Genomic DNA, 24,149 nt, shown 5'->3' with positions numbered 1-24,149 from the left:
GATCATCACAAATATTCCTTCCTAAATATTTTAAAAGCTTTAAAATTACATGTAGGGTGCCTAGGTGGCTCAGTCATTAAGCGTCTGCCTTCGGCTCAGGTCATGATCCCAGAGTCCTGGGAGAGAGCCCCACGTCACGCTCCTCGCTCTGTGGGAAGCCCGCTTCTCCCTCTCCCACTCCCCCTGCTTGTGTTCCCTCTCCCGCTGTGTCTCTCTCTGTCAAATAAATAAAATTTTAAAAAATAAAATAAAATAAATAAAATTACATGTAAATTGAAGAGGAAAAAAATGATGCTGGGAATCAATAACATTAACAACCAGAGGTTATGGGGTAAAATAAAACTACTAAATAGAAGATTTAAGGGGTGCCTGGGTGGCTCAGTAGGTTGAGCGGCTGCCTTTGGATTAGGTCATGATCCCGGGGTCCTAGAATTGAGCCCCGAATCAGGCTCCCTGCTTGGAGGGAACCTGCTTCGCCCTCTTCTTCTGCCTGCCACTCTATCTACTTGTACTCTCTCTCTGTCAATAAATAAAGAAATCTTTAAAAAAAAAGATTTAAGTATTTTAGAAATTACGTATAATTTCTTCTAAATGACTATTTACCTAAAAGAGTCAAATCCTACATAAGATTGTTCAAAATCAGAGGCTTAAAATAAAAAACTTGGAGACCAGAAGTCAAGATGATAAAGTCCTTAAAATAAAAGCTATTTTTCATTTGATAAATCAGTAGGTTTTCAAAACATTAAAATAATCACATTAATCTGAGATGAATCAAACCCAGTCTGAATTTTCTAAACCTTTATTTGCATGAGCCCAAGATGAATTTATAAAACTTTTTCTTTAACATGGCAATGCCCATTCTCACTAGTCATGTGATTCCTAGCCCAGTAGGAAAAATTCATTAAAATAAAGTTTAAACTTAAAGACAGTAACAGGAACAGATTCAGAATATAAGTAACTGGCCTAGGAATCACTGGAGATCTGTTGAGACCTTGTAGTTTGCTTAAACTATGCAAACAGTATAAACAGTTCTAGCACTTACCTTTCAATGTGGCCTTCTTCAATACTTTCATGGCATAAAGCTGTCTAGCATCAGAGCCTGAGATTTTTTTGACTAAAAAAACCTGTATTTAAATGAGAGAGAAAATAAGTTTTACAAAGTACAAACTATGCCACTGTTAAAAATAAAACCCTTCCAGTAATACTGTGTAGTACTAAAGAGATTCCGTTATGCCGTAGATGCTTATTTTTTCTCATGTATCAATTATAAATATAATGAGTCGTAAACAGTGGTAATAACTTGGGGTGTCAACATAAGTGAACATACTGTTTTCTTTCTTTTTGTTGTCTGCCAATTCCCAAAAAGCATGTAACATATAAGACAAAAATCTTTAAATTGTGTAATCAGATAAAAGTCCAACATGTTTAAAGTATAACATAAGTGGTCATGCTCTGCTTTTAACAAAATAAAAATTTTTTGATCTGATAAAAATTGTCATACAGGAGTGTCCCTGGACCACAATTTTCCATTGATACAATTAATCACTGATAATTGGTCTTTTCTGTGTAAGAAAACTGCACATAAATTTCTCATTGCTGGGAAGAACAATTTAAAACACACTGAAGAAGCCTACTCACAACTATTTAATGTGACTTAAGATAGAACCCTACATTTCGACCTTTGAAAAATCAAATTATCACATATACCTAAATATGAAGAACACAGTTCCTATGTATGTTACTGAGCCTCTTGATTTTCCAAATTATTTTTAGCTGTTTTTAAAATCTAGTGTGAAATTTATGCAAAATGAATAAAGTCTGCTCTACATAATTCACAGTCATGCTATAACATGGCTAATACAAAACTATACATCTTTCCTGTTTATTTTGACCATTAGGTCTGTGATCTTTTTTTAAAGTTTTTATTTCAATTCCAATTAGTTAACATACAGTGTAATACTAGTGTCCGGTATACAGTATAGTGACTCATGATCTTTTTCATTCAATCTTAAACATTCTCACTAGATGGATCTGAATTTCAACTTTTTTCTTCTAACTATTCTTTCCCAGCAGTTGCTATTGAGTTGCCACAGATGGGAAGAGAAGCAATTATAATCAAGAATTTAACTTTCAGGTCAGCTCTCAATTATCTGCTCTAGCATGCCAGGCTATTAGCAAAAATCAAAAAATGCTACATCCAACAGATTCTAGGGCGAGGCATTCTCATTTTGAGAAACTGTGCCAAAGGTGATTGGCAATGACCTCCAAAGTTTAGTGAAGAGCACCACAACCTGCACAGAAACCTGGATGCACTGTGTGTTCCTCTCTCCAAATCACTCCCTCTTGTCCTCCTATGATGCCCCACCCTTAGTTCCTTTTAGCCAGCTAGCAGTGAGCTAAACTAGAGAGAAAAAAGCATTCTTAATCAGGTTCCTAAGATGGAATGATGTTCACATGTTAAAGGTAATCAGATTATTAATATATTTTTAAAGATTTTATTTATTTATTTGACAGATCACAAGTAGGTGGAGAGGCAGGTAGAGAGAGAGAGGAGGAAGCAGGCTCCCTGCTGAGCAGACAGCCCGATGCAGGGCTCGATCCCAGGACCCTGGGATCATGACCTGAGCGGAAGGCAGAGGCTTTTTTTTTTTTTTTAAAGATTTTATTTATTTATTTGAGAGAGAGACAGTGAGAGAGAGCACGAGCGAGGAGAAGGTCAGAGAGCGAAGCAGACTCCCCATGGAGCTGGAAGCCTGATGCGGGACTCGATCCCGGGACTCCGGGATCATGACCTGAGTCGAAGGCAGTCGTCCAACCAACTGAGCCACCCAGGCATCCCAGGCAGAGGCTTTTAACCCACTGAGCCACCCAGGCGCCCTTATTAATATATTTTTTAACAGAAATAAATTCTAATTAGGTGGAGATAATTAGGATTTATTTGGTATTTATCCTTAAGATTCCCTAATCAAGCTTCTTTGTGCCATTCCACAAGAAAAATTCCCCTTGTGGATTCCAAACCTTTTTCACCCTTCTTTGAAAGTACCTTAACACTTTTCAGCACTTCTTGGTTTGCAAAGGACCTTCACAAGCATTTGTAATACATCACCATGATAATTTTGGGAGACAGGTGGACTAAGGAATGCCTATTTATAGCTGCCCAAGCTAGGGCTTAGAGAGGTTAAATAATTTGACTAGTGTCACAGTGGAGGTACTGAACAAGAATCGGGCCACCACCCAGTTCTGTGCCCTTGCTCAGGCACTCGTCATCTGTTCCCTCTGGCAGGTCACCAGTTAAGGGCAGCAGGAGCAGCAGTAGTCCAAGATGCCATCGGATCTTCCCCAGCCAGAGCATTCATGACCTTTCGAACCCCCCATGAAGCTATTCTAAGCTCTGACAGGTCATCCCTGTTTCCTTGGCTTACACGGGCTTTTTAGGATGAGTAAGAAAGAATGTTTGCTATTTATAGTAAGGTATTTAAGTTACTTTTAAAGAAATAAAGGGAGATGCATGCTAACTCCTGGCAACTTTAAATACGGTGTTCCCTGAAAATCTAATGTATAGAAAGAAACCAGTCTATTTGGGTTTATCCATAATATGACTGCATGATAATACAATTTCATAGCAGATATTATGTGCTTGGTCTTTTATTATTTGATTCTCACTACTAACCTATGAGCTCAGGACTATTATTTACTCATTACTTCTTTCCAGAATTATATGCTAGGTACTGTGCTACTAGCTCAATGCTAAGACATGGTACAAAGCATGTCTCCTGCACTCATGGAAAGAACACAGAGTCTAGTGGAGGAAATAGCCATTGAGCAGTTACACACATGAAAAACTGCAATTGTGGTGAGTGCTGTGAAGATGAAGTATATAATGTTCTGACAGGGTAAAATAGAATTTGACTTAGAATGGCAGAGAAGACTTCTTTGAGATCATAAACATGAGAGGCACTAGTTAAGATGAGGAAAGGGTGGGGTGGGGTGTTTCACCAAGTGGAAATTGCATGTGCAAAGGCTTTCTAGTGGGATGGAGCCAGATGCTTAAGGACTGGAAAAAAAGGGGCCAAGGTAGCCAGAACATGGATAGTGAAAAATACATAAAGTGGTGCTTTTCAGGTAACTAGGCACCAGAACAAGGGGTTCCTCATCTTAACAGTATGCTTTTATCCTAAAGGCTTAAAGGAACCTACTGAAGTATAAGATTAGCTCTTGTTGGCTGTCACGTAAATAGTGGCTTGAGGAAAGAACAAATTTAGTTCTAGTTAGGAGCCTCCTTCAACACCCCAAGGAGAAATGGGGGTGGCAAAGACTTCAGGAGTAGCAGTGGAGAAGGAGAGGACAGGCACGATTTGAGAAATCTTTACTAAATCAATAGGACTTGCTGATAGTACATACTTGGTGGGGAGAGGCAAGAGAAAAGATAGGCAGTAGAAGGTAGTTCAAAAATGTCTCCCAAGTTCTTGGCTTGCTTAACTGGATGCCGTTCATAGTTGCAGAGAAAAATGAAACAGGACAGGTTGGCGGGGGCAGGGGAAAATCCTGACTTTGGTTGTAGAGATGTTGAATTTAAACTGCCTTTGAATCATGTGAAGAGAACAAAATATGCAGCTGTACATAGAATTCAGAGCTTAGAGGCATGATCTAGATTGGAGAGAAATCTGTCAGGACAGCTGTATATGGGTTATAATTATGATAGTGGGCATAGAGAAAATAATTAGTGGGAGTACAGAGTGAGAGGGCAACCTAGAATGGAACCTTGAGGGATTTCAATACTTAATGACTGGCTGGAAGAGGAAAACGGGGCTTGGAGAGGTTAAGTAACTTGCTCAAGCACATGTAACAAGTAGAAGAAAAAAAATCAAATTCATATCTAGTTGACCGAGAGCCCAAACTTGCAACCATCATATTCTACTGTCTACTTAACCAATATTTGAAATAAAAGCATCACTTTGGGTTTAAAGGAGGTTAACAGCTATAATAAATTACCTATATTAGCCAAGAACTGCTAAATAGTCCCCCTAAAACACACTAGGAAGCTAAAGTGGTATTGTTTTGGAGCTTACAGACCATATTATCGTCAGGTATTTCCTCACAGGGAGGTGGTAAACAAGCACTGCAGTGTGAAAGCTGAATGCAATCTCAGAATCTTCCTCTTACTGAGAAACAGAGTAGTTAGATCAAATAATAGTAATCATAATATTGTACTTCTCTAAATGGAGGACAGAAAATATGCAGCAGGGGGATAAGGAATATTTGAAGCAAAATGATGAAGATGTTGCATCTTCAGGGGCAAGTTTAGTTGGTGGCTTTGTGAAACATTTTTGATGTTAAAGACAAACATGGGTATCATTGATTAGAATGTAACCTCAGCATTCACTTTAATTAATTAATAAAATAATTTATTTATTTGTTAGAGAGTGAGCAAGAGAGCATGCGGGAGCACAAGCAGGGGGAGTGGCAGGCAGAGGGAAAAGCAGGGTCTCTGCTAAGCAAGGAGTCCAACGTGGGACTTGATCCCAGGACCTGAGCTGAAGGCAGACGCTTGACTGACTGAGCCACCCAGGCATCCCTTTTATATTCAGTTTAAAGACAAGTTGTAAATCTCCAAAATTTTATACTCATAGCGGTAATCCTCCTCCCCTAATTCCTTGGGAGTAGACATTCACTTTCTGCTGGTAGTAGGGATATTTTGGAGGAAAGATTGAGATACACTGTTATAATGTACTTGGCAAGATCACCTTCCATATCTACATGAAGACTCAAAAAGAATATCAAAAAGTGTACCAGGGGGCGCCTGGGTGGCTCAGTGGGTTAAGAAGCTGCCTTCGGCTCAGGTCATGATCTCAGGGTCCTGGGATGGAGTCCCACATCGGGCTCTCTGCTCAGCAGGGAGCCTGCTTTTCTCTCTCTCTTTCTGCCTGCCTCTCTGTCTACTGTGATCTCTCTCTGTCAAATAAATAAATAAAATCTTTAAAAAAAAGTGTACCAGGGGAATAATTTATGATTTTTAATCATTTGCAAAGTGTGTAAGTCACATGCTCTTGAAGAGAAGACAAATATGAAGTGATCAGTGCCAATTTACAAAAGTTTCCAGTGTACTTTTGAATGATTTTATTCATTTTCTCATACTTACTGACAGTGAGAAATGTAAAAACAGAAACCGGGGCACCTGGGTGGCTCAGTGGGTTAAAGCCTCTACCTTCGGCTCAGGTCATGGTCTCAGGGTCCTGGGATCAAGCCCCGTATCAGGCTCTCTGCTCGGCAGGGAGCCTGCTTCCCCCTATCCCTCTGCCTCCCTCTCTGCCTACTTGTAATCTTGCTGTCAAATAAATAAATAAATAAAATCTTAAAAAAACCAAACAAACAGAAACACTGCTTGTATGGAGATTGGTAATATTTCGTAAAATAGTACCATTCTTCGTCTGTCTGAAATACACACAAATTCCAAGAAACAACTTTTAAAAAACAAACACTCATGACTTACCTTTCCAAATGATCCCTGCCCTAATACTTTTAAAAGTTCAAATTGGGAAGGATCTGCCTTTTCATGTCCTTCCTTTACATGATGTGTGATTGCAATTTCTTTGATACTGCCTTCTTCCTGTTGAAGCAAATATAAATGGAAAAAAGAGTTAGAGACACTTTCTCCAGCTATAAACCAAGAAACATAAATTTAGACTATCATATTAGAAATCCTCAAATTATTATTTGGTTTTTCAAAGTAAGCTCTATGTCCAGCGTGGGACTTGAACTTGTGACCCCAAGATCAAAGGTTACATGCTCTACCAACCTAGCCAGCCACACAATGCTGCAAATATACTTTCAAGTTAATGTCAAAGAGAATGATACCAGCCCACTGCATAGACCACTTTAACCTCTACTTAACATTAGCACGGAGTATTTCCAAGTCTTCATTCTTCCTACTGGAGATAATTAAAATAGTTTCATGGGGTGAAGGCAGAGGATGTAAAGAAGTCTGAAAACACAACAGAGTAATCTGCTGTGTTCTGACATGTGCTTGTATTAGGTAAAACCAATCTCTCTCTCTCTCTCTCTCTCTCTCACACACACACACACACAGAGTTGTGTTTATTGGGGAGTGGGGTTGAAAAATATTCCAAGGCAAACATGGAGATTTCTACCCTCAGCAAGGCCATTTGGATCTGTATGCTATTCTGTTGGAAATATGTAAGTTACTCTGTTTCTACAACTACTTGAGAACTAAACAGGGAGAAAGAGTTAACTCTAAGACACAAAATGAAAAAAGATTTAACATTTGGAATGGAGAATTAGACAAAAAAAAAAGTTACTACTCAGCATAATGGAACAATGGAAGGTCTTAGGGTTAAGGTAAGGATTTTTAGACAGTGGATGTGTCAGTAAACCTGAGGGAAGGCATCAGAAAGGGAGAAAGGTTGAAAATATATGTATGCATACACAGAATTTCAATTACTTATTCACTCTGGGATTAGTAGATAATGTACACCTTATTTAATCAAGACCTATGTACTATGTTATAGCCAAAAATTACAATAAAACAAAACCAGAAATATATGCCTGTCAAAGACCATTTTTCTTTTTCGCCTATGTTATTTTTTCCTAGTGTCTAAGTATTATTAGTAGAATCAAAATATGTTGTACAAAAAGAATTCATTGTTTTTATTATTGTTGTTTTCCACATGCATGTTTGAGCTCAATTAACATTTTCTGAGATAGAATGCTGGCTATATATGGAATTACAAAGATTTCTCAAAAAGATACACTGGTCTACTAATATGGCAGGTTCTGAAAATGAGCAGTAAAAGAAAAGCTCTTGTAGGACAAAAAAGAAATCTAGGCCCACTATTTTACTCTATAAGACAGATGTTTGTAGACTGTGCTAATTAATACTCAAGCAGCTTCAACATTTTGGAGGCTCTCAGAACTGTGGCAACAATGAAACAACCCCTCAATATGGTTTAGTCCTTTATTTTGTAATTTCATGTGTACTATCTCCTTTATTTTTCACAGCCATCTTGTGCAGGTGTTAGGGTAGAATCAAGCATTACCGGACTCTGAGACTCTACCCCCCTTCCTGTGCACCCATTCTCTGCAAATGAGACTGGCTGGTGGGTGTACAAGGGCTTGAGAGTGACAGCTATTTGTACCTATATTAGGAAAGGCAGGAAGCAAATTACCAAATTCTTTAAAGAAAACTTTCAAAGAATAATGTATGTGTGAAAATGGTAAATCCAGCAAACATTTATTAAGCACCTACCATGTACCAAGCCTGGGTTAGGTGCTTTTTCACCTTTTATATTTCCTGCTTCATAACAAACCTTGTTCAAGAGGGCTGGTAACAACAGGGTGGGGTCTACCTCAGAGCAAAAACATCTCAGAACTCTCTACAGACTCCCCCATTCATCACTAGAAATTTGACAGATCTTTTAAAGGCCAAATGGTCTGAATACAGTTTGAAGTTTAAAGAGATTAAGTACAGATCACAAGCCAATAACTGGCAGACTTATGGATCAATTCCAGGTTCTGACTTCTAATGACTTCTAAAACAAGGGTCTTAGCATTACACCATACTGAGACTGTCAGAGGCTTCTGTGGTTCCCCATCCAAGATCAATGACAGGAACATACAAACTTATTCCCCTGATCCTTTTAACTGGTCTGTTTCTCTTGGGTCAGTTAGCTATAATGATTAGAGAAATGTTTTTGAACTTTTGGTAGCATATCTTCATCAGTTAAAAAAAAACTAGCATATACCTAATATTGGGTTTGAAATTATATATACTTTTTGTATTACTGAATTATATACATTATACATGGAAATGAAGCTAAAAGGAAGTTCTCCTCTTTCTTTTCTGTAACCCAAAGTGCTGTCACATCGCACTTAAAAGACTAGGGGATTACAGACTTAAACTCAAAAGGCCAAGGTCATGGGTTGGATTCTAGCATGTGCCAGTAGGCCTACTATGGAAAAAACTATCTGTTCAAGAGCCTAACTGGAATCTAACAGCCATTTATGCCTTTAAATCATGAGGCTGTGAAGAACTATACTCTATATAACATTCCATATGTTTTATCAGTTTTCTTTTTTGGTTAAGTGGGATGTAATTTTAGGCTGCAATATTGTTTCATCTTTTATTTCATAAGAATACTATAATTAATTGTCACAAAGATGCAACACAGGCAGGGAACGATCACTGAATTATAAAATGTTTTGCATTTTGCAGCAGTCATACAGGATCAAGTCTTACTCTCATAAGGAGAGCTACAATCAGGTCACGATCTCAAAATAAACAGCAGTAACCATTCAAGAAAGATTTCATCTTGGATGACTACCCTTCCTTTCCTCTCACGTCAAACAAGTTACCAAAAAACAGAATCTGCCTTTGATCCCTTCATTCAACAAACCTATACTAAAACATCTACTATGTATCAAACATGGTAATGGAATGTCCTTTCTCCACCCAACCCCCCACCATTTCCAGTAGCATCACCAGGTAAAATTCCTCATTACGTTTCCTGTGGAAAACTGAAACTAGCTTGGTTACTTGTAATGCCCCTTTGTGCCACCGCCAGTCCACTTCAGCCTCCTGACAAATTCATTTTCTGAAAGGAGAGAGCTGCAGTCATATGACCAGACTGCCCAAAAACTCCTTTTAAGTTTTCCTAAATTAAATGCACTGCTTCCCCTTGGCATGTAAAGCCCTCTACAATAAGGCTGCCAACTTAGTTTTATGGTATTATCTCCCAACATTGCCTTACACACAATCTTTTGTCCACTGGGTTATTTCCTGTTTCTTAAACATTTTGTTTTTAAAATTAAATATGTGCACATGGATGACCAAATCAAATAATGATAAAATACCCTATGATGAAAAGCAAGTGTCCTCTCACCCCCATACCTAGGCTTTTTTTAAAAAGTTCTGCACTTACTTTGATAATTTCTTGGTTTATTAACTTTAAGACAATGTCTGCTGATTTAAAAATAAGATGAAGGATTCACTCATACCTCTTTCATCATCTTTTTCCCCACTATTTGATAACTGTATTGCTTTTACATAAATTTCTCATCTTTTCTATTAGTTTTGGATAGAATCCTAACTCCTCACCTCATTGTGTTTTCAAGATTTATTATTTATTTGAGAAACTATGTGTGCAAAGGAGGAGGGGGCACAGGCAGAGGGAGATAATCTCAAGCAGACTCCCCTCCGAGAACAAAGTCTGATATGAGGCTCAGTCTCATGACTCTGAGATCATGACCTGAGCTGAAACCAAGAGTTGGACACTTAACCTATTGAGCCACTTAGGTACCCCCTAACTCCTCACTTTATAAAAGGAGGTTAACAGTGCCTGTACGGACACACCTGGGTGGCTCAGTCAGTTAAGCATCTCTGCCTTTGGTTCAGGTCATGATCCTAGAGTCTTGGAATTGAGTCCCATATCAGGCTCCTTGCTCAGTGGGGAGGATGCTTCTCCCCCTGCCTGCTGCTCCCCCTGCTTGTGCTATCTGACAAATCAATGAATAAAAAGAATCTTTAACAAAAAATAGTGCCTGTATTTCCCTAACCTGCTAGCTATATTTTTACGTTTTTATTTATATTGAGAAAACTAATTCTCTCCTGTAACCACAACCAAAGCCTTCATATTATCTCCACCGCCTGATTTTAAAAGCAGAAGACCCATACACCAGCATTCACATTTTTATGACAATATATTGTTTAAATGAAGGCTAGAAAGTACATTAAATTTCCTTTTATACAGGCCCATAACAGTGACTTCCAAGACAATCTGAGGGGACTTAAAAAACAAAACAAAACAACACTTCATCAAATGCTTAAATTCATGATACATTTTACTTGGAGTTCTATTGGGACCATGAATTTTTTAAAAAGATTTTATTTATTTATTTATTTGACACACTGGAAGAGAGATCACTACTAGGCAGAGAAGTAGGCAGAGAGAGAGGAGGAAGCAGGATCCCTGCTGAGTGGAGAGCCCAATGTGGGGCTCGATCCCAGGACCCTGAGATCATGACCTGAGCTGAAGGCAGAGGCTTAACCCTCTGAGCCACCCAGGCACCCTGGGAACCATGAATTTTTTACATGTTTTTCTTTTTTTCCTGTTTCTAATAGTCCCATCATTCCTGGGGCAAGGGAAAGGTTAATTTGACCATTAGTCTTAATTTTTCCTTAACCCTTTACCATACTTCCCGTTCTTCTGAGAGCCCTCTCCTACCCGCCCCCGCCCCCATCAGGAACGATTGTTTTCTAGGTCTTGCTGTACAGCTATTACCTCCAGGTATCTCTTCTGGGCTTTCCTGGTCAAACCCACTATTCTCAGTTTCCCATACCCTTCTCTTTCTTAGATTACTACCCTGTTAACTTCCTAAGAAAAATGACGGGAAAAAAATTTTCTGAACCTTACATCCGAAGATGTCTTTATTTTGTCTTCACATTTGTATAGTTTGGCTTGGTACCTAATTCTATAGAATAAAAACAGTCTGGCCTTGAGCACTGACATTAATGGCCCATTGCCCTCTAGTAGCCAGGACTGCTACTAAGATGGGTGATGCTAGCCTGATACACTTATTTGGGAAGATGTACTGTTTGCTTTCCAGAAGCTGTAAGAATTTTCTCTGTCCTTGTACTTCTGAAATTCCACACTAGTGAGATAAATATGGGTCTTCTTTCTTCAGAATGCTAGATGGTTGGTGAGCCTTTATAATTTAAAGACCTAATTCTTTGCCTCTGAAGGGAACTCTAACATTAAAAAAAAAAAATTTCCTTCCATCAGTTTTTCAGGGTTTATCTTTTTGCAACGCTACTAGTTAGGTATTGTATGTCTGGGATTGAATCCTGTATGTCACTTATCTTTTTTCTCCTATTTTCCAAGAGACTTCCTTAGTTTTATTTTCCCACCCTCATACTGAATTTCTTATTCTGGCAAATCTTATTTTAAAATAAATTTGCAAGTGCTCCTTTTGTCAATGTTTCTTTTAAAAAAATAGCAACTTCCTCCACTCCCTACCCTCTTACCCCAAAATGGATGCAATCATTCCAAACCTCTTTAGGATATAAACTAGAATTTCAAAAGTCTTTTTCTACATTGGGCCCAGAAAGTACAAAAAAGTGTGCATGAAGATGGAGAGAAAAGATCAAGGCCTATGGCCCAAGTTCTAAAGACTTGTCACTATTATATCCTCAACAACTTTTTTTTGTTCCTTCCAAGTTTAAATTTTTAACTAGTCACATTAGCAAGCTACCTTTTATCTATGTTTATGTTATAATACGGTCATAGCAGTATCATAAGCAAAACACCCTTGGCTGGTATCTCAATGCTCAGATTGTGCTTAATGTCACCAGTTTCTCCAAGTTATGGGACCATGGTATTTTAGAAATGAAAATGAGGTTCAACTAAGATATAATACTAATTCTTGGGCAATCTTGGACAACAGGTAGAAAAGCAACAATGTGCTTTTCTAGCTCATATCTAGAATCTAATGAGATGGATGAAGAGAGGAATATCAAATTTCCAAAGGCACTGATAACTGAAGTACAGGGATTTGCATGTGACAAACATATCATGTGAATAAATCACCTGTTACTGAAATAAAACTGTTATATGAAATTTTACATAATGAAAACACAGAATTACAGTTTGTAAAATTGAGTTTTTGCCTATAAGCGCACAGTAAAGCAACTATAATTTTATGGAAGAAGAATTTTGTCAGTGAAGTCAAGCACAGATTTAATTTATACCATTTTCCCCTTGTGAGGTTCACATATTTTTATATTCTCTCGTATATTTTAAATTATACATGGATATATGTCCATTAATCATCATAAAAAAGTATACTGTGTATTTCTAAAAGCTGGTCTCCATCACAACCCTGTATCATCTGTCTATACCCCCATCACTTTCAGATATTTGCCACCCCCAGCCTAGAGATGTTCAATGCCCTCAAGCTATGTATGGGAATTCATCCATTCATCCATTTAAACATTTATTTATTGAGTACCTCATATATCCAAGCATTCTTCTAGATGCCTGAGATATACAATAAATGAAACAGACGAAAATCTCTGGTGTTTTGGGGAGAAACCAAACAATAATAGGTACATTCATGTTAGAACAAGATAAATACCACGGGGAAAAGATACTAAGTTGGGTAAGAGGGATCAGGGAAGTGCATGGATGAAAAGGAGAGCTTGCAATTTTAAATAAAAACATCATTGCAGGTTTTACTGAAAAAGTGCTATTTGAGTAAGACCAGAAAGATGAGACGGAGTCAACCATCTGGGGAAGAGCGTTTCAAGCAGAGACAAGCCAGTGCAAAGGCCAGTGTGGGAGCACACATGGAGACCAGTGTTTGGATCAGAGAGGACTAAAAGAACAGGTCCAAGTGGGGCTAACTTCAGGGAGACTATGGTGCTTCTGCTTCTTACGAATTGCCTGGTCGTAATGGAAATGTTTCTGATCTATAACATATTCTCTTAGGCCCATTCCTTTTTGTTAGAAGGCAATTCAGATTATGAGCCATGTAATGGGCTAGATGTTAGAGATACTAAGATAAAGAAGAGTCTCTGCCCTTTAGGAATTTACTTAGGGTTTCAAAGATTTATTACTGGATAAATACTTGTTGATATGTGGCCCATGATAGAAAAAACAAGGTCAATTCAGTTAACAAATACATAATTTTAGGAATTCTATAAAGGATGTCATTTTAGACATCACAGAAAAATGGCAAAAGAAAATTCATGGACAGGTGGATCTTCTGGTGTTCCTCCAGTCACACAGAAAGCCACCTCAACTGTTTTCCAGAAGCACCAAAAGATCTGTAGGTTCCTTCTAAAATGGTTCTTAAGATTTGCCCTTTAATGGAAAAAAAATTAATGTTTCCTTTTTTAAGTTGAGAGGAAAAAGATAAAATTTTGTTCTTAAAATGTAAAAGTATTAAAGAGAAGGAACAGAAAGTGATGCTGTCTATTTAAGACAAAAAACCCAATATTGTAACATACTACCATTAAGTAAACAAACTGTGTGATATTAATTGATTTTAAAGAATGATTCAACTTTTGGCATTATGCCCTGACTTGTATACATAATTTCCTTTTTCCTGCCCTCCCTTGGGTCAGGAAGTGTGTTCTTAAGGCATTTGTATTTTCTAAATTGTTTTGAATGTCAGAAAATATGGATGAAACTTGAAGTAAATTATTTAAATGCTCCTTGGTAAAAACCAATAAATAAATCTTTACTGTCGATATGTAACTGTTTTGGGGCCTAACAAAAAGAAGATGTTACAAATAAAAAATGTATACTTCATTTGCCTCTTGAATGTAATTCAAAATTCAAGTATTAATCTCTATACAGAAACCTGAGGTTCTATAATATAGTTTTTAATTTTAAAAAGATATTAAGGAGGGCACGTATTGCATGGAGCACTGGGTGTGGTGCATAAACAATGAATCCTGGAACACTGAAAAAATAAAATGAAAAAAAAAAAAGATACGTTAAATTTTTAGGTGACTGATAAACAAAAATTTGAAGGTGATACATAATTAGGCTGTTTATCCAAGTCATGCTGAAAAAAAAAAAAACAATTTAAGGTATTCTAGATTACAATTTGACCAAATCCAATTTACTTATTTGCTAATGGATGATAAATATGTTCAGCATTTTTCATTAAACCAAGATCTCTAAGAGTATTCCAAGCCAGCTTCTTCTAAGTTTGAGAAAATAGCATTGCTGTTCTCCAAACTAATATTCCTAATCACTGCTGCGGAGGAGCAGTTTTCTCTCCATCGGGAATCCCAATCAAAAAATTAAGTTCTCTTTGGAGAACAGCAGAATAGCACAATTCTCACGGCAAAATATCAAGTTAATTTGGCAGAACTTAAACAAAATGCAAATTATCATTTGCTAAGCACATTTTAACAAAGTAATACTTTGAAAACTGTGTCTACTCTAAGTTAGATGAAATTACTTAAAGTTACTTAAATATAGTTGATTAAAAACTTCAAAGTTTGAAAGGAACCAATTTCAACAAAAGTCTAACTTTAAGGTCTTGACTATTTAAAAATAATATATTCTCTAACCCATCAAAATATTGCTTACATTATAGTAATCTCCTAACTATCAGTAAGTTCACAATTTTCTTCATGCCTGGTTTAATACTGAAAGTTACTGTCATCTGTTTTATTATAAAAAATTATAAACATGAGCAAAATAAAAAACTATTCTACCACTAAAAAGCCAATGTAAAAATAAGTTTACAAAATATACAATTGAAACAAATAATACACATAGGTGGCTTACTTTTAGCAAACATAAATATTATCCTTTAAAAGCTCTTTAAAAACTGGTTTTGAATTTTGAAAACCTTCTTAAAAGAACATATAAAACAAAATAATTGTTTAATTAGTATAATTATACTGAACTCCAACTAAAACATTTTAGTTTTTACAGAAGTTGAACAAAGCTTACCTGTATAGAGCGAACACGAAAAGACAAAAATTTAAACATGGCTACGAAACCATGATGGTCATAAAAGAATTTCTGACTGTAAAACTTAGGTTGGAAAGGGAAGGCCAAGCCCCTGCAAAGTTTTCTCCTACCAGCTGTTCCGGCAATTAGAAAATTTCCTGTCAGGCGGGACCTGAAATGCTAGAAAAAGAGGCCTGACAATTTTCCTGTGGTAAAATAAAGGAGAAACGTAATGGCGAGGGCACTATGTAGCTAGCTGATAGGTAGGGAGGCCAGAACAGGAAACCAAAACAGATTTGCTGATAGCAAAATCCTGTTGAAATGTTCTTAACTCCTGGTTCCTAGCAATCCAGACAATTTTTACAACTAGTGAAATGAACATTATTTTATTTTAGTTTAGTTTATTTTTTTGAACATTATTTTATTTTAGAATCCTGAGGAATGCCAGTATTTCTTAACTATATGACTCTTTAAAAGCAAATGAAACTACTCAGCACTATTAAAATAATGTAATTGATGCACATGTGGAATTTTACCCTTTGTAATGTTTATACACATACACTCTAAAGGATAGTCTCAAGACTATTTTAAGGTTATATATAGACAAGTCATGGGTGTTCCCTGTCAATGAGGCATTGTTTCGTAACTATGGGAAGAAAATGACTATATGCAAGAAACATTTTGCATGTGATAGAAGGACAAATTCTTCCTGTCTTAAATGGAAGTAAATTATATTTAAATTCACACTGTTTATAGGCATCAATTATTGGCCAGGTTAAAGACTTCAAGGTCCAGAGCTAAAGATCCTAGTCGATAAAATCTAAATTAGAAGAAAGACCAACCCCTGGGTTATTAGTGAGCAAACGGAACACTTACTGATATAAGCCAAACTGGAAAAGGAGAGGTTAAATTACTGGATAATCCCTTACTCCATTTCATTCTCTAACAGCCTCTAGAAGTTCTTCTAAGGTATTTTTATTTTGGAAAATAGTTTTTAAAATATGCCAATAATCAGAATATGATCACTGAGATAGTGGCATTTAAACCAAACCCAAGGACAGAAACATCGAGAGCTGTGGGAAAATGCTCTACTTGATGTGCATTTAACTAACCCATGCGGAACCAACAAACACATCAATCATTAATATATATATAACCTATACAAATTTAATAAAATAACTGAATTTTCAAAACCTGAAGACAATTATCGTATGATTTCACTCATATGTGGAATTTAAGAAACAGAACAGATGAACACAGGGGAAGGGAGGAAAAAATAAAATAAGATGAAATCAGAGAGGAAGACAAACCATAAGAGACTCTTAACTATAGGAAACAAACTGAGGGTTGCTGGAGGGGAGATGGGTGGAGGGATGGGGTAAATGGGTGATGGGCATTAAGGAGGGCATTAGATGTAATGAGCCCTGCGTGTTATATGCAACTGATGAATCACTAAACTCCGCCTCTGAAACTAATAATACACTACATGTTAATTAATGAAAAAAAAAAAACCAAAAAACAAAAAACAAACACAAAACCTGAAAAGTGTTGTGAAAACACCAGAAATGGTCAGCTAGTTTTCTGGATGAAGGAACCACAGTCAAGGCAGGCACATATTTGATAATGGAGTTATCTATAATGAGAGCTCAGTTCAGCACTACTTTATGGAGCAAACATTGAAGTATCCATTAGGTGTTACACGTGCCATAGGAAACGCCAAGGCTCTTCTCGCCCTATCAAATTTTTGCAGCTATGTTCTATAATCTTCTATATATGTCCTTGCTGCATTTACCTTTTATGGCAATAAAAGGTAACCTAACAAAAGTTGAAGAATAAAAACAAAATTGCTCAATTTAAAAAATTTTATAAGTGACCTAACAAAAGTTGAAGAATACAAACAAAATTGCTCAATTTAAAAAATTATCTTACTTAACCAGGTACATTAGAATCTCCCGGGACCCAAATAAATGTCCAAGATAAAATTTTGAATTCTGCTAGGGAATTGTGCAGTCCTCTTGATTAAAAATGCATGCCTCAATTTTTCAGCAAGGAAAGCACGTAAGAAAATTTCCATGAACATGAACCTGCCCATCTCCCAGAAGGAATTATTTAAGTCTCCTTATAATGCAGCATGGTTAGGACGACCACCTAACATAAAACTGCAGTCTGAACATGAGATGCCTTTTAAGACTGTCAAGAGGCAGCAAATAGCATGGTTACTGTGCAACTGATCAGAAGATGTACAAAACAAAATAGGATTGTCTCTGTATAGAGCACTCATCAACTTTATTCAAGTAATATTTAAGAAGCAAACAAATAACATTTTTTGAATTTGAAGGATTAGTTTAAATTGGCTTTAATGACTACTGATGCTCAGGTTAACAGTCATATTTTGTTGTGTGCTGTGCTTTTTAATAAAAGCACTAAGAAAATGAATCAATATTTCAGATACCAAAACCTAAAATAAGTCTCCTTGAGATGAAATGATACCTAAATTAAAACAGTGTGGTACTACTGTGTAAAAGATAAACAGAGGGACAGAAAGGAATAAAAGGATAAATGTTGACATTTTACATCTGACAGAGATGTTAGGACATTTGGGTACTCGTCTGGGAAAGGCAGAAGTCACAAAGGAAAATATTGGTATAGATTTGATTATAAAATTCAAAAACTTCTCTGTATCAAAAGGCATCATAAATAAAGTTAAAAAGACTAGTTCACATGATTGGAATCCCTTATAATCATATTACAACTCACCACTAAGCAACAGCTTTTTTGGGGTGTTAGTTATCTCCTAACCAAAAATGAAAGCGCTTAAGGCCCTTTGGTACATTGCTTAAGACACTGATTACTGTTTAAGTTCATGCCACTGCCCCTACCAGATTAATCTTCAGAGCAGGCACCATACTTATCTTTGTATTCCCATAGCAAAGAGCACACAATAGGAATTCAATTAATGGCTGCTGGAGGGCGCCTGGTTGGCTCAGTGGGTTAAGCCGCTGCCTTCGGCTCAGGTCATGATCTCAGGGTCCTGGGATCGAGTCCCGCATCAGGCTCTCTGCTCAGCAGGGAGCCTGCTTCCTCCTCTCTCTCTCTCTGCCTGCCTCTCTGCCTACTTGTGATCTCTCTCTGTCAAATAAATAAATAAAATCTTTAAAAAAAATAATAATGGCTGCTGGAGTAAAAAGTGTCATATGCTGAAATCTGAAATGGATACTACTTGTGTGGCTGTGTGCATGAAACTAGGTATTATTATTTATATTCTTCTTGCTTCTTTTGACTTTCTCTAAATTAATCTTATTAAAATTTCAGCTAATTTCCCTTTATTCTTGTACCTTACTGGTTTTAGTGTTTACCTTATTATTTAAGAAGTAAATTTTATTATAAAAAGTATGCATGTCCATTACAGAAAACTTGAATAATAAGGAGAAAAACAAAGGAAAAAAATCACTATTTTGGTGCTATCTTTATAGTCTTTTTCTGGATACACACATGTACACACTTGAACCATACTATACATTTTATCACTTTTTTCTGTAAAGGGCCAGACAGTAAATGTTTTTGGCTTTGTAGGCCATATGGTTTCTGTCAACTCTGCTACTGCAGTGGGAAAAGGAATGGGTGAAGCTTAATATATAGCCAGAATAATCTTAAAACAGAAATCAGACTGGGTCATGCCCCTACCTCAAATTCTTCAATGGTTTCCCATCACAGAACAAAACCCAAATTCCTCAGGCTATGGACCATAAAGCAGGCACTAATAAACACTACTTGATCATGACTTGGGAATACACTCACCAAATCTTTCTGACACGATATTGATATTTGGTTTTATTTTATTTTAAGATTTTACTTATTTATTAGACAGACAGAGATCACAAGTAGGCAGAGAGGGAGAGAGAGAGAGAGAGAGAGAGAGAGAGAGAGAGAGAAGCAGGCTCCCTGCTGAGCAGAGAGCCTAATGTGGGGCTTGATCCCAGGACTCTGGGATCATGACCTGAGCCGAAGACAGAGGTTTTAACCCACTGAGCCACCCAAGTGCCCTGATATTTGGTTTTAGACATTATTTTATCATGTTAAGGTCAGAATACTCTTCACTGAAAGAGGAATGAATAGCAATTTTATAAAATGTCTTATTATCTATTAATACAGTCACCTCATCTATCTCCTTTGACCTAATGATTTGATAATGTAGATCAACAGTGTCCTGATACGTTTGCATTCCTGGGAAAAATCCATTGGTTTTTTTTTTTTTTTCAAAGATTTCATTTATTCATTTGACAGACAGAGATCGCAAGTAGGCAGAGAGGCAGGCAGAGAGAGAAAGAGGAGGAAGCAGGCTCCCTGCTGAGCAGAGAGCCTGATGCAGGGCTCGATCCCAAGACCCTGGGATCATGACCTGAGCTGAAGGCAGAGGCTTTAACCCACTGAGCCATCCAGGCGCCCCAAAATCCATTCTTTTAATATATGTATCTGATTTGTAATTTTTTAAAAGGATTTTTGCATCTATATTCACAAGTTAAATTGGCATTTCCTTTTGTGTATTAACTCTCATTTTCAGGGCTATGCTAACTTTATAAAACAAACTAGAAGGCAATGTACATTTTTTCCCTACGCTTTGGGACATTTTAAAGATTACAGGAATGATCTGTTTTTTGAAAGTCTCAAAAGATTTCTCCATCAAATCATAGGGGCCTGCCCGTAATTAGGAGGCAGAGAGTTTAACACCTTAAATTTCTCCCTTGCTATTGCTATATTCAGTTTTTCTATCCCTTTCTAAATGATATAATTTAGATTTTCCTAGAACACCAAGTTTCAGCAAGACTTTTATATTAGTATACAGTTACACTTAGTATTCTATGTTTTTAACCTTAAACTTAAGGAACAGGTCAAGCATATCTAAAGTAGACAGACAAGTGTATCAAACCTCATGTACCTATTACTCACCTTCAATGATTACCAACTCATGACCAATCTTACTTCACACAAATCTTACTTCATACGCGCACTTCCCCCATAACTAATCATTCCCATAATATTCTGAAGAAAATCCCAGATATTACATCACTTCATCTATAAATATTTTTGTTGTTAAGATTTTTAAACTCTTTCCTATCTGCGGCTGTATTTTGTTTTGCTTTCTGAATGTTGTATATTTGCTTCCCCAGCCCCCACTTAGTCATTCACTGATTTTGGAATTTGTATTTAATTCCTTCTTCTGGCTCTCTAGAAGTTTACTTTATGGTTCTTTTTCTAGCTTCTTTCAACCAAGTCCTCAGTTCCTTTATTTGAATTCTCATTCATTAATAAACTTTTCTTTCTTTAAAGTATAATTCTAACAATATCATTTAAGATAGTACCTTCTAAGCACTGTGCTTACATGAAATTATTTCAGTTAATTCTCACTAAACTGAGATAAGTACTATTCATCCTACAGATGCAGAAACTGAGGGGTAAAGAGCAGTTAAGGAACCTGTTGCTCAAGTTCATACTTTCTTGAAGAAAGCTGGAATGGCTGTGATGTTGGTGGGAGCATAGCCAGGCAATTTTATCTGGGGAAAGAGTGTATTTACGTATGGCCAGTGGCTGACTTAGGTCAGAAACCAGGAGGTGCTAAAACTTGTGGTAAGACCCAGAAGAAAGACATTCAGTAGAGGGTCCACGGCAGAGTTCCTGAACACCTTTCTACACCATACACTATATTTGTCTGGCAAAACTCCAACCCTGGTCAAACGCAATTATCATCCATTTGCATAAGCTCATGAAAGTAGAACCATGCTGGAGAAAAATCAACCTGAGGATAGAAACTTAAAACAAAAATGTTTTCTGAAATGATTCCTTTGTATATGATGTTTTATATGGATCAGTTTTTCAGTACTGAAGGGATAATATCTAGGGGTTTCCACTTAAGTACAAAAGAATTACTCTCTAGTACACGTCCATCAGTAGGTAATGTTACAAAGAGCTAAAGTTCTATGGTTTTAAATCAGAGATAGGAAATATCACCAATCTTAAGCAAATGGTAGTGGCTTCCTAGAGCACTGAGATGGGTTCCTTCTAAGGTCTTGTCTCAGTGATCATTTGCAACATTTCCCATAAGCATGAAGAGAGGGCAAGGGGACAGCTATACCAATGCCCCATGTAGGCCTATTGCAGTAAGCAGTGATACATCCTAGGTGGTATTGCTCATCAGTCTATCCACACTTTCCCCCCACTTTGTGTAAGTAAAGAGGTTACAACTCTCATTATTTCAGACTGATTCTATAAACTAGTCATACTTGAACAGAATTTAAATCAATTTGCTCTCTTTCCAGTTGTGGATTAGACCAAACTGAAAAAGTGTGTGGAGTGCAGCAGAAGAGAAGCAATTTGGGGTCAGAAGCACCATATGAGGTAGGCAAACCATGAAAAAGAGGGGGGAGATTTTATTTTTTTTCAAGCTCTTATGGGTGGATGAAGGGACACTAGGAAGTAGAAAAAATAGCCTTGAAAGAGAGCAAAAAATGTACCAAAGGGAAACCTTGTATGTTTGTAAAATTTGCCAGTTATACATGTACTCATTTAATGCCACCATGCACTGCTAATTATAATGCTATTTATCTCAGAAATTTTCCCAAGTGGTATATACTTACATGTACTAGACTATATTTTTCCCATGCTGTAAGTGCTAAAATATACTCTCAGCCAATGAGAGTTAGAACAACAGACAATACATAATTAATCAGTAAGTGCTGTCAATGTACCACTCCACAAATGTTCCCTACCACTGAGCCCTCTATTGTACTCTCCTGTGTTGAGTGGATTCTTCACTGTCTATTGTCTACTACACTAGAGCTTCTCCTTCTATAGTTTATTTTGTGTTGAACCCATGATGTGTGCAAGTATGTGCTGGACTCTTGGCTATGAGTAACACTTTGGATGCTCAAAAGCAAGGTTTAAGGCAGCCTGAGGGAACCTTCAAGTAAATGGAGAAAATGGTAGACAACTTGGAACGGGTGAAGTTCCCTGGATACTGTGGAGGCCATCATATACATCACTGTAGCCTTAAGGTTACTATATGAACAACTGCTAGAGTAACAGCATGTGTGCAAGTCAGAAGAAATTACTACTAAAGGCCTATCATGACTTTAGGGGATTTGTAAAGAATGCAGGCATTGTAAGTGTACTACCTGTGTCCTTCATAGGAGTGCTGCTCCTTAACCTGACATTTAAGGTCATCTATGAACTATCTTCACTATACCTTTTTAAGCCATTTTTAATCACCATTACTTTTAACAAGCTTTCTCTAATTCTTGACAATTATGCGTGTGACTATGATACAACAGCTACAAAGACCGAGTTGATACAGTGTTTTAAGACTGTAGTCAGATAATATTTACAAAGTTGATGTCATAAATAATTGATGTATGCATGGTCACTAGAAATAAATAATAAGATAAATAGAAAGGCCAGAGGACCAAGTTAAGAGATAATTAACTCACTTCACAACTCACTTCACTCACAGACCTACTGTCAGCCACAAAATTACTGGATACCACCATAGTTCCTAAGAGACACACTTTATTCCGAGTGAATAGTCTGAAAGAAAAGAACAGACTCTGGAAGGAAGATGACAGGCAAATGAACACTTATTGGGTTCTTACTTTGTGCTAGGTACTTATTTATCTCCTTTAATTCTGAAGCCTCAGAAGAACCTTTGCCCGGTACTGTAAGAACCACTAAGAGAATTATTTCCCAACTAAGGAAGAAATTGCTTTAATGATGGCTCTTGGAGGACTACAGAGATGTAAACGATCAGGACTCCCTATTTCTTCAGCATGGATCATGCAGAACATGGAGTCTTCTAGCCAGCTGAGAAAAGATGGGAATTCTAGAGTCCAGAAAGATATCTTGGCTTGAAGTACTTTATAGCACTCTTATCTTTTGCTGTAAAGGTAGTCTTTCCCCAGTCCCACCAGAATAAAGGCTAAAAATAATCAAGTATCTCCAGCAGGGGAGGGAGAACAAATGACACCAGCCAGAACAAGTTAATTGGTGAAAAATTCAATGAATTATGCATAAATATGGATTAACATGCAAATATCCCTGGGGAAGGGAGATAGAGGAAGGTGATAACTGCCTGTTATATTCTGGTATGAATCAATTTATTTGAATAAATGTTCTTATATTTTATGAGATACATGGAAAATATAAAACTTTTTACTTCAGGAGAGTAAAGACAAGAAAGGATTGAACTTTTAAAAAAGCCAGAATAAAGGAAAAGCATTAAAATTTCAGGAGATGGAAGAGAAATGGATCTAGGATCTGGGAAGAATGCACAGCATAGAACAAAGGAAAGAGAGAAGAGATGAGGTGTAAAGGAGGAAACAATCCAGCCAGAATGAAATGGCTCTGCTACAAACAGAAACCAAGGGACATGTTCAAGATACAACACAGAGGCAGCTCTGTATGTTAAGAAGATCTGAGTGAAGGTATTTTATGTTATGTTTATGTTATTTTAGTTTTGTTTAGGAGAAATTTGTCTTTGCTTGCTTTATGATTATCATTTTAGTCAAACTGGCTTAGCAACCTCTCACATTTTTTCCCCTTTGGCTTTTGTTTATACCACTTTCCTATGAGAATGCCTTCACCCAAATACTGGCATTTACTTCTAAAAACCTCTAC

At 36.9% G+C, this 24,149-nt stretch overlaps 1 protein-coding gene across 6 annotated transcripts in view; it reads right to left on the bottom strand.

Moving 5' to 3' along the window:
• The window catches only part of RPS6KA3 (ribosomal protein S6 kinase A3), a 117,644-nt gene that overhangs the window by 53,343 nt on the left and 40,152 nt on the right, over positions 1 to 24,149 (bottom strand). For 5 of the 6 annotated variants that reach the window (XM_044235668.1, XM_044235665.1, XM_044235664.1 and 2 more), the window contains 2 exons: positions 6,491 to 6,607; positions 1,043 to 1,124 (listed from right to left, as the gene is read on the bottom strand). In XM_044235668.1, coding sequence (XP_044091603.1) covers positions 1,043 to 1,124; positions 6,491 to 6,607 — 199 coding nt within the window. Of the gene's footprint in view, positions 1 to 1,042; positions 1,125 to 6,490; positions 6,608 to 15,485; positions 15,549 to 24,149 lie in introns of those variants that run through there. The other variant, XM_044235667.1, reaches the window with a different exon arrangement.

This window comes from Neovison vison, chromosome X (genome assembly GCF_020171115.1).
Source record: "Neovison vison isolate M4711 chromosome X, ASM_NN_V1, whole genome shotgun sequence".
Lineage (NCBI taxonomy): Eukaryota > Metazoa > Chordata > Mammalia > Carnivora > Mustelidae > Neogale > Neogale vison.
The sequence above is the reverse complement of the archived record's forward strand: the minus strand, read 5'-3'. Positions and strand labels throughout refer to the sequence as shown.